General features: G+C 25.5%; 1 protein-coding gene across 1 annotated transcript in view; it reads left to right on the top strand.

The window, feature by feature from the left end:
* Positions 1–2468, top strand: part of LOC101511248 (protein neprosin-like) — a 24058-nt gene extending 21590 nt beyond the window's left edge. The window contains exons 4-7 of the mRNA XM_027335520.2: positions 1292–1453; positions 1615–1668; positions 1745–1900; positions 2032–2468. Of these exons, the coding sequence (XP_027191321.1) occupies positions 1292–1453; positions 1615–1668; positions 1745–1900; positions 2032–2418 (759 nt within the window). The 3' untranslated portion in view covers positions 2419–2468. The remainder of the gene's footprint in view (positions 1–1291; positions 1454–1614; positions 1669–1744; positions 1901–2031) is intronic.
* The last annotated feature ends 9266 nt before the right edge of the window (positions 2469–11734 follow it).

Genomic DNA, 11734 nt, shown 5'->3' on the forward strand with positions numbered 1-11734 from the left:
AATATAAATTAAAAATTGAAAACCAAGCTGGTGCAAGTAGGCCAGTGCACATGTGTGTTTGTGAATTTTTAATTATAACCTATAATTGAACATTTGTTTGACTTAAATAAATATTTTTTAATATAAATTAAAAAATTCAAAGCCAAGCCAAAGCAAGTAGGCCTACACCAATGGTTGTCGATCCATTTTCACGAGTGTTTGTGAATTGCTTAATTGTTTGAATGTAAAAAGAAAATGTAAATATATTAAATTATTCAAATTTGACAAATTTTAAGATTACAATGATTTTTTTTAGATCTTTTGAGTTTTTAGACCACTTTTGATCGGAGACTAAAAATAATAAATATCGTATTTGATTTGTGGTGATAACTCAATCTTTTCAAAACAAAACAAAACATTGTACATTATATATTTGTTGTCTTGTGTTAAAACTCATACTTAATGCTCTCTCGTTAAAATAAAGATTAATAACAATTGTATAACAATTCATTAATTATAGCATTTATAAATTAGACAAAATATCTCATGTAATTTTTTTATTTAATTTAAGACAATATTTAAGTTATTTATTAATTTTTATTGGATCTTTTATTTAATTTTAAATAACGGTTTGTTCTTTTATGTTTTAAATTAATGTCAATAATTTTATCTTTTTTTACATAAATCCAAAAAATTAATCATCATCTTCAAACAAAACTCAGAAAATTATTAATGATCTGTAACAAAATTCATATTTTCGTCAAAATAATACCTCAAATCTTTAAATAATCATATTTTTTTTTATCTCCAACAAGAACATCAAATTTATCAAATAAATAACTCACATGTTAAGATATAGGTTAGGGATTTTATTTGAATAAGGATAGAAAAAGAAGAAAATATTGTCTTGGTAAATTTGGGATCAAATCTTAAAGTATGAGTTCTTTATTTGATGGATTTGATCTTGATGGAGATAAAGATATGAGTTTATTTGAAGATTTGAGTTTTGATTTTGATGAATATATGAATTTTCTTGAAATTGATAGTTAATTTTATGAGTTTTGTTTGAAGATGATGGTGAATTTTATGTGTTTTGTAAAAAATAGATAATATTGTTCATATTTTAAAACATAATTGATCAATTGTTACTTAAAATTAAATAAAATATCAAATCGAGCAAAAAAAATATGAAAAACTTAATTTGTTAGCTAAAATTAAAATAAGGGATCACAGGAGATATTTTATCTATAAATTATATATAAAAAATGAAATATTGAATATTTCATATATTGTTTTCGCTTATATTGTCCAGACGGTTACCCTTGACACAACACAAAATGTGACATTTCATGGAGCATATGCATTCATAGGTGTGTATAATTTATCACTTCAACAAAATCAATATAGTGCATCTTCAATTTGGGTTGAAAGTGGCCCACAAACACAACGTAATAGCATTCGAGTTGGAGTGGAGGTAATTTACATTTAATTATGTATAAGCCAAAATATTTTTGTTTAATTTCATGAAATTAAATTGTTTGTGTGTGTGGGAGAGAGAGAGAGATCATTCTTTATTCTTTTGCGTTTAAAATTATGTTTCAATATATTATTTTCATCAATTTCTTGATATGCAAGGTTCATCCAAGTTTATATGAAGACAGTCGACTACGTATAACTGGTTATTGGACGGTAAGAATAATGCATTAGATAATTTAAAAATATATAATTTGATTGTGGTCAAACTCAATTTGAATCAAATATGCAGGTGGATGGTCAAAAGAACAATGGATGTTATAATTATGATTGTTCAGGTTTTGTGCAAGTTAACCAAATGAAAAATTGTACTCTTGGAGCTCCCATACGTATCAAAACTGGCATTGGATCAACTAAAAAAGAATTTATGGGTTTCAGAATCCAACAGGTAAAACTGATTATAAAAAGAATGATAATTAAATTGATGGGCTAAACAGATAATATTTGTTTTTTTTTTATTGGTTGATATCATATCCTAGTAACCTATTCAATTATATTTTATTGCTTAAATATTTGTAGGATCGATCTACAGGCAATTGGTGGTTATCGCTTGTACCTAAACCAGTTTTTATTATTGGATATTGGCCAAAAGAATTATTCACTCATTTAAGTACAGGCGCATCATTGATTAGATTTGGAGGTCAAACATATGCTCCACCTAATATGGATAGTCCCCCAATGGGTAGTGGGAGATTGCCTAAAGAAAAATTCAAAAACTCGGGTTTCATGGGATCACTTCAAATTATTGATTCAGATTATAACCAAAATGACGTAAAACCTAAAGATATGAAGCGATATAGTGACACTGACTCAAATTGTTATGATTTGTGGTACCATGGTGATGAAGGACCTTTCTGGCGGCAAGCTTTTCTTTATGGTGGACCAGGTGGAAAATGTAATATATAATTGTATCAACAAGTTTATTTAATAAAATGTTGGTTCACCCTTAATATAAATTGTCGATGTAAATAATGGTGTGCGAAAGTTGAAATTCATTCAAAAATATATATACAAACTATACTAAACTTAACAAATAAATTAATATAAAATAAAGAAATAATGAAAAAATATCTCATACATTAATATTTTTTATTTAAAATAGTGTTATTTACATATTATTTGATACACATTTTGTAACACACAATTTTTTATTGATTAAAATTAACATGAATTTTAATAAACTTAAATGAAACTCACACAATTTAATGAGATTCATGTAAATTTAACGAGATTCATTATGGTGGTGGTGGATTTGAGACATTTAGCCATAAAAAGTTTTCAATAGAGGTAATGAACGGGTTCGATGAACGGTTCTAGGACTTTTCTTAGGTAAATATAATTTAATTTAATTAATTAATTAAAATAAAATAATTTATATTAGATATATTTAAAATTTCGTCGAGATTGCAAAATTAGAAACTAAGATAAAAATACAGCTAAACATTATAATAATAATTAATGACAACATTTGTTGTATGGGAGACAATGAACATATCAAAATTATTTTGGTCTTTAAATTATAAGATTATATTATTTTAATTTCTAATTCAATAAAAAATATAAATTAGTTTTTGAATAATAAAAATAGTTCTTAAAATGTATAGTTTAATAATATCATAAAAATATTTAAAAAATATCATTTATTGTTAAAATAGTTATGATCATTATAATATCGTGAATTAAACTTATGAATTTGAATATTTTATGAGTTAAAGAACGAAAATAAAAGCATCTTATAGTTTCCTATATTAGAATTTACCCTCAAGAAAAACATTTGCAGGTGGCGTAAAATTGGATCTCGTGTGGTGCAGCTGTGGAGGGTGTATGGTAAGGATCTACATAATATGGCTATGATTTATGGTTCTAAAACATGAATGGTTCTGATAGCGCGTTGGAGAACGCGTATATGGTGTCGCGTGTCAGCGCATGTGGCAACGCGGAACAAGCGTTTTGGACATATGGGGTTGTGCTTTCTATGTGTGGCTGAGATTTGTTCTTCAAATTAAGGGATGGTCGAGATTGAGAGGAAAAAACAACTCTTCAGCAAGAAGTTAATTTCAGTTTCAAAAGTAACATTTGTTGATGGCAGAAAAGGAAATATGTGGAGAGAGTTTTACAGGTTCAACTTCAAAATTAAAGATATTAAACTAATTCTTTTAGCTTGAAAAAGTTATTTATTGACAAGTTTGTATTGTCTTTTGTATATTTTTTATAATAAATATAATTATTTTTATTTTAAAGATATAAAAATATTAAATTTAATTAATTGAATCGTAAAAAATATATTTCTCGTGTATGAATTTTATACTCCAATAGCTTCTTTAACAATTTATTTACAAAAAAGTAACATGAAAATTTTGAAGTGTAAAAAAATTATCCTTAGAATATTATAATTGGGGTGATGGTAGTGAAAAACACTAATGTTAAATAATTATTTAACCACAAACAACTCATGCGTGTATAGTTTTTATAATAAATTATAATTGATATATTATAATTGTTCTCATTATTATTTAGAACATATAAAATATTAATTTTAACTAATTAATCAATAAAAAATATTATCTTGTGTATGAATTGTAATGTAATTTTTGTGTATGAATTGCATAAAAACGTGAAAAAATTGAAATGTAATTTTTTTTTTTGCACTCGTATATGAGAAGGTAAATAAATACAATCAGAAACTCACACTCAACTCGGAAGTCTTAGATTCAAATTCAAAAATGTACAATATAATAATTTCGATATTTTGTTAGTTGAGCTAGACTTTAAGAACAAAGTGTACAAAAATTATACTTAGTGAATTTTAATTGTTATATTTTATTTTATTAATAATATTTATTAGTGTGTTGCAAATGATACATGGTGTACCTACACACAATAATAATCAAGCAAAAATTTGTTACAGAATGAAAAGTTTTAAGGATAGAATTTCGATGTACCTTTATGATCTCAATGGTCTACCTTATATTCTAGGCCTTCTAGGATTTCTATAAGGTTGACGTTTTGATCATAAGAGAAAAAAACATTAATATTTTGGATCACCCTTCGATATATAGGGATGGTAAAACAGTTCAATCCGCTCTCAGCTCGTCCCTCATCATTAACCCATCTAAAAGAGGCGGAGCGGGACGACTCTTCTAGTGTTAAAGTGTTAAAAATTCCACCCCTCTTTTTCAAGGCAGGATAGTGGTTTGGCGTGATCTCCGCCAAAATTTTAAAAATAAATTTATTAAAGACTCATTTGTAAATAAAATAATGAATAGAATAACTATTCTTATTTTTAGCTATTATTGTTCTTGCATATATAGATGAAAAATATTATGAGATGCAGTTAAAGATTAAATATCTAACCATTTATTTAAGATGTCTAAATTTTCACCATTTAAAATTAAATCAACTATTTGTTTGATATTACAGAGAGTCTCTCAAAATTACAACTCAACTACAATGTAAAGTTCATTGTTATAATAATTTGGAAAAATTATGAATTGTAATTTTTGTAAAATTTATTGACATACCAAAGATACATTCAATTAGTTTGGTGAAGCTAGTAGCGGCCTACCTGATGAGTCCATACTATTTTGCCATTCCTAATTACATACAAAGTGTGTCCTTCTATAAAAACGAATACAATACAAACCATCTTGACAATACTAAATAATACAATATTTCATATTGTTTTTTTATATAATTTATAAATACTATAGCGAATTATTATAAAATCATTACTAATTTGTATTTTAATGAAGAAATATTATGTGCTTTAACACAAAACAAGAAAGATATAATGTACAATGTTTTCTTTTAAAACTTTTGAGTTATTACCACAAATCAAATACAAAATTTATTATTTTTAGTTTTTGATCAAATTGAAGTGGTCTAAAAACTTAAAAGATCTATTTCAATTTGTAAATTGTTTTAGTTGCATATGCGGTGTTTTTTTGAGATTGAAATCTATTGTCAAATTGAAGAAAGAAAGTCAGAAAGTTCTTATATTATATACTAAATAAAGTTGTTTCCGTTTTTTTTTTCCTTTGAGTTAAGTTATCTTTTAGAGCTTAGATTCCATTATTTTCTGTTGTTTCACCTTGAAGTGTTTTTGCCTTTCCATTCATCTTTTCTACAAACTTGATTTACGTAATGTCTTGGAAAATTCAGTAATGAAGTGCGTATATTAACAAAATAGAAGAAAAGGTGGGTTTAATATTTGTTCACGAATCCATTAAAATGAGAAAACGATGTGAAAGTGCTTACTGGGTATTGCTTGTAATCCCGATTCCTTCAATCCCCTTTCTCAAGATTCTCAATACTATGTATGCTAAATTATAACAAATAACTCATCATTTTGTCACTATATTATATACTCACTATAAACAAATATTAGTGATTTTGTATGTACAATTTTCAAGCCATTTAATTTCTACTTTTTATATAAATAATTGAAGCTATGGAGGAACTTCACCCTCTTCTAATTGAGATTTTAAAAATGTTTTATACAATGTTTATTGAAATAGAACATCAATTTAGGCTTAGTGTCTTCATAGACAAATAACAGAACAATAGTCTTTTGAATGGGTATTTTTTTTTGAATAATAGTTTTTCTGAAAACAATTCATCAATTAAAGAATTCTAAAAATATCGTAAGTGTTGTATAATGATCATCACATAATATTTCTAAATATTTATTTTTTGATAAAGTTTTTTTTATAAACTTGTATTATTTCTAAATATTTATTTTTTGATAAAGTTTTTTACTTTTTTTTTGAGATATTAACCAATAATAAAAAGAGCATGTGATGTCTTAAAGAAGACAGTTGAGTCAACAATAGGAAAATATGAATGAAAATGAATATGAAGGATACAATAAGCATAACTTTGTCTTGTTTTTGTCACTTGTACTTAATGGGTAAAATCATAGTTCAACTTGACAAAAACTATAACTAGTTCCACAATTAGTTTAATGTACATGTTTATTGATCACTTGTATGCAACTATTTTTTGATAATATTCTTTCATCTAGATAAAACCTTTCTAGTTCTGGTATCTTCTTTCGATTTGCCTTAATTCCTTTTAAATCAAATTCCTTTTGAAATAATGTAAACTTTGATAGTAACACATATACTCAGAATCTTGTTAGCTCTCACGCTTGTCTTTTATATGAATGTGTCTAAATAGTTTGTGAAATGTGAGAGTAATTTATAAATTATTATTTGCCTCCATTATAAGTGATGTGACATTTTTTTATATAATCGAAACAAATATATAGCTAAGAACGTACATTCTTTTAATTATTAACAAGTTTCATTTTACTAATTGATAAGGAAATACGTGAACTGGCAAAATATTCATTTGTGTTGGTAGGAGTGGATTTGGTAATGCCATATATGTGGCTTACGTATTGAATCGCTTTTGTAATTCATTACATCACAAATTTTTGTAATTCATTACATCACCAATACCATACACTTTTACCTGTTGTGGCAAAGGTTGTTTTGGTTTTCACATTGTGGAAATCTGTTTGGGACATTTACCCATAAAAGGTGGAAGAAGAATAAGAGTGGAACTCGAAGGGGTTCGGTATGAATTATTTTAGGGTAATCAAATAAGTATATTAACTAAATTAATCAAGGTTTTGTTTTTAAGTTAGTATTAAACAAAAGGTGAAAAATAAGCACACAAAAAAATATATAAGTTGGTTAATTGATTCTTATATACTACTTAATTTTTAACTTTATAGGAGTTCCTTGATATTCCTGCAATCCCCTTTCTTTGCTCTCCTCGTCTTATGTTGGTTTCTCAAGATTCTCAATACTATGTATGGTAAATTATAAACAAATAACTCATCATTTTGTCACTATATTACACTATAAACAAACATTAGTGATTTTGTATGTAAAATTCCCAAGCCATTTAATTTATACTTTTTATATAAATAATTGAAGCTATGGAGGAACTTCACCCTCTTCTGATTGAGATTACAAAAATATTTTATACAATGTTTATTGAAATAGAACATCAATTTAGGCTTAGTGTCTTCATAAACAAATAACAGAACAACAGTCTTTTGGATGGATAATTATTCTTTTTAGATAATAGTTTTTATGAAAACAATTCATCAATTACAGGATTCTAAAAATATCGTTAGAGTTGTATAATGATCATCACATAATATTATGGTAAGTTATAGTAATTTGAAAAAATTACAAATATAATTTTTGTAAAATTTAATGTCATACCAAAGATACACTCAATTGGTTTGATGATGTAATGGATAAAGTAAACATAAAAAAATAAAAAAAAATAAAAAAAGACAAATTTTGAATGACAAAAACGATACAATACGTAGACCACATATATGACATTACTAAAAAAACTCCTACCAACTCAAACGAATGTTTTTCACTTGGTTGACGTAATTTCTTATCAATTAGTAAAATGAAACTTGTATAATTAAAAGAATGTATGTTCTTAGCTATATACTTGTTCCAATTATATCAAATAATGTTACATCACTTGCAATCGAGACTAAGAATAATTTATAAATTACTTTCACAATTCACAAACTATTTAGACACATTTATATAAAAGATAATTGTAAGAGCTGACAAAATTCTGAGTATATGTGTGAGTGTCAAAGTTCACATCCTTTCAAAAGAAATTTAATTTAAAAGGAATTAAAGTCAATCGAAAAAAGATACCAAACTTGAAATGTTTAATCTAAAAGAAATAATACATTAAACTGATTGTGGAAGTGGAGAAGCAGTAAGCACCTCAAGCATGTTTAATGCATAAGTTATAGTTTTTGTTAAGTTGAACTATGATTCTACCCATTAAGTGCAGGTGATGCATGTTACATAATACTTCACATTCATTTCATTCATATTTGCCTATTGTTGACTCAACCGTCTTCTTTAAGACATCACATGTTCTTTTTCAGATTGGTTAATATCTCCAGAAAAAAATTTAAAATTGGTTAATATCTCCAGAATGAAAAAACAAACCATTTTTCATTAAACTATGGATAACAAACATAAATGAGGTATAGACTAGACAAACCTTTGATTCTTTTAAAATAAAAAATCAAACAATAAAACCTTATAAATACCTTATTATATTTCACTTTCTCTTATCATATCCTATCAATCCAGTGAACGCTTAAAAGTTGAGTCATAAAAATTTTAAAAATATAGTTGTAAATTATATAATTGAGAACGTGTTTTACAACCGTGGCAGTAACGTTCATCTACCACATAAGGTGCGTATTCTTCAAACTTATGAGTAAAGTGATTAGTTAATACAATTTCTTGACTTAATGGTTTTAACTCTTATTTTTCAAATCATCATGTTCACATTTTTTTTCCTTTACAAAAAAAAATGTTACCATATTTCAGGGCTGAAATAATTGAATTAATCAATTTGAAATGCAATGAGAAGAACATATTTTAATTAAAGATACAAATATGCTAACTTTGAAAGAGAATCTCATTGTTTAAACCATAATATATTACAATTACATTTATTAAAATCAAAGGATGCCAATTGATTGACTTGTTCGATTCAATTTTAAAAACATTAATAATTATTGAAGTAGTTATTAGAGATGCACTTTTTAATTAATTTTTTTTAAAGTTAGTATTTAGTAATAAGTACTTAATCGTTGGTACTCATTCTGTCCATTTTTATAAGTGATAAATAAAATGCAAATTAGTCAACAAATATATGATAAATTGAAGGTAATTATGATAAAAATTAAATATTTTTAATAATTTAAATATATTTTTATTAAAATATAAAAAAGTATTTATATAGTCAAATATAAGGTAATCTACGGATTAACACACTGCACGGTAGGTAACAACCATTATAAACATCTTACATATTATTCATTATGATCTTCAAAAAAATTAAAATCACAATCTAGCCTGATAGATTCCTACCTATAAATGATGGGGAAAAAATAGTTATGTCCCAATGATTCTTTTAAAAATTCCATATATAGAAGTAATTTTCAATATTGTGAACTGGGTGTTAAAAAGTCAACTAAAAATATAAATTTAAAGGTTTTTATATGGGAAAACACAGAAAACAGGAAAGAATGCAATAAAATATAAGAGAAGAAAAGAAAAGAAAAAAACCTTATCTGCCCCGATTCCCTTCCTCTTAACAAGAATTGCCATAGTTGAATGTGAACAACTCGATTGGTGTGAAAACACTTCTTTGATCCGTCGTCTTAGGGCCGAGTAGCGATCCATTAATGAAAGGCCCAGATGTAGCCTTTGTGTGCGGAGCAAATATTTGATGTTATGGTCTCTACATATGAAAACTATATCCTATTATATGGTTCAAAACAATCAAGAGTATTCAAAGCCTTTTTTTTTTTACAATGAAATACTTAAAAGCTGTAAATTCTAATAAGTCACTCACTTAATTCGTTTATCAGAAATATTCCAAATTGTAAAGAAAATGTGATTAAAAGGTAAATATTATATAATTGCATGCCTCTATTTTTCATTTAATAACTAAGCAATTTTTTAAAATAAAAAAATATTAATTCATTTAAAATTACCTAGAAATTATTTTTTTGTTGATGAATTTTTTAATTTCATGAAGAATAATAAAAACATTCTTTTGAAAAAAAGATTAAAAATAAGATATTAAAATTTTATTCATTGACCAACAAGAAACTCGCATTGTCGCATACTGACGAGCCATCAATATTGTAAAAGTGTCTTCTTAAGTTTTAAATAAAAAAATTTATTTTATATATTATAATATATGCCCCCGAATAATTTAATGGAGATCATTGTTTTCTTCGTACGCTGACTCAGACCATACCTTTTTTATATAGGTAAACTTGAAATTATTTGAGTTCATCTTGTTTTTTTTTCTGCCCTTCATTTTTTTATCAGTTATTTAAAATTTGAGATTAATTTTCAACTTATATTATCAAATATCTGAAATTCGAACCGAACCATTATATTATATTTTACATATATATCAATTTTATACGGTTATCAAATATTTGAAATTTGAACCAAACAATTATATTATATTTTACATTATATCAATAATATTATCTTAAAATAAATTAGATTCTTGTGTACATGTTCATAAATAAATTAGATTCGTTTAGTCATATAATAGATTTACGATCATGCTATGCTAGCTATATATAATTTAGATCTATAATAATACATATGTGTTTTCTTCCTCTCATGTTATTATGTTAAAAATCACTTTCAGGATGACTCATTTTGGCGGAGACACAGATGTTAACCCCATGTATTATAGTTTCGATTGGCGCAACTTATTAATGGTATTAGGACTTATGTTAATATCTCTATTTATTATATTTTGTGTATGGAAAATATGCTCTTTATATTTATATATTAAAAAGTGTCTTATTGGTCGAGCACGATGTAGGACATACCGTGAGCAGGCGAATGGGTTCATATATAACTCATCCACCACTCTTGAATTTGAATTAACTAGTTGTCAAATATGTTTAGAGAATTTTCAACATAATGAAAAAATTCATAAACTATCGTGTGAACATACATTTCATGAGATATGTATATTAAAACATATATTTGAATATAATATTTGCCCTTTATGTAGGGCAAATATTGTAGGTTAGATTTTAGTATATATAATTTTATTAAATAAATATCACTTCATGTATTCATGTATTTTTTCTAAATAAATGTTTGACAGAATTAATGTGTGTACCTTAGGAATGAATGCTCCCCTTCTCTCTTTTGTACTCAAGTAACAGCTAAGTTAGTAAAATAATTAGTGATTGTTTTATTTTAAATGTTAAAAAAAAACTAAAAAACTATTAAATAAAAAAACTAATTGCAATTGAAAAAAACAAATGACATGTGATTAATCACGCTTTGTTGGAATCTTCCGTTCTAATTTTTGCATACTAACCGCGCTTAATTATCTCTCAATTGACCTTAATTTTTACTCTTGAAAGAATTTTTAATTACATTATGTTTGATTTTTTTTATAGAGTTAATAAATAAATAAAAATTCATTAATTACTTTGACTTTACCATCATTTGAATTTTTACTTTTTTTATAAAAAAAATAATAAAATTACAAAGTATTTCAGAGTTAAAGTTAACGTCTCCTTCTTCAATATTCCCGTTTTCGAGAGAATAGTATCTTTAGAATTATTTCATGATCCAATATTATATATATATATATATATATA

Source organism: Cicer arietinum, chromosome 6 (assembly GCF_000331145.2).
Source record: "Cicer arietinum cultivar CDC Frontier isolate Library 1 chromosome 6, Cicar.CDCFrontier_v2.0, whole genome shotgun sequence".
Taxonomy (NCBI): Eukaryota; Viridiplantae; Streptophyta; class Magnoliopsida; order Fabales; family Fabaceae; genus Cicer; species Cicer arietinum.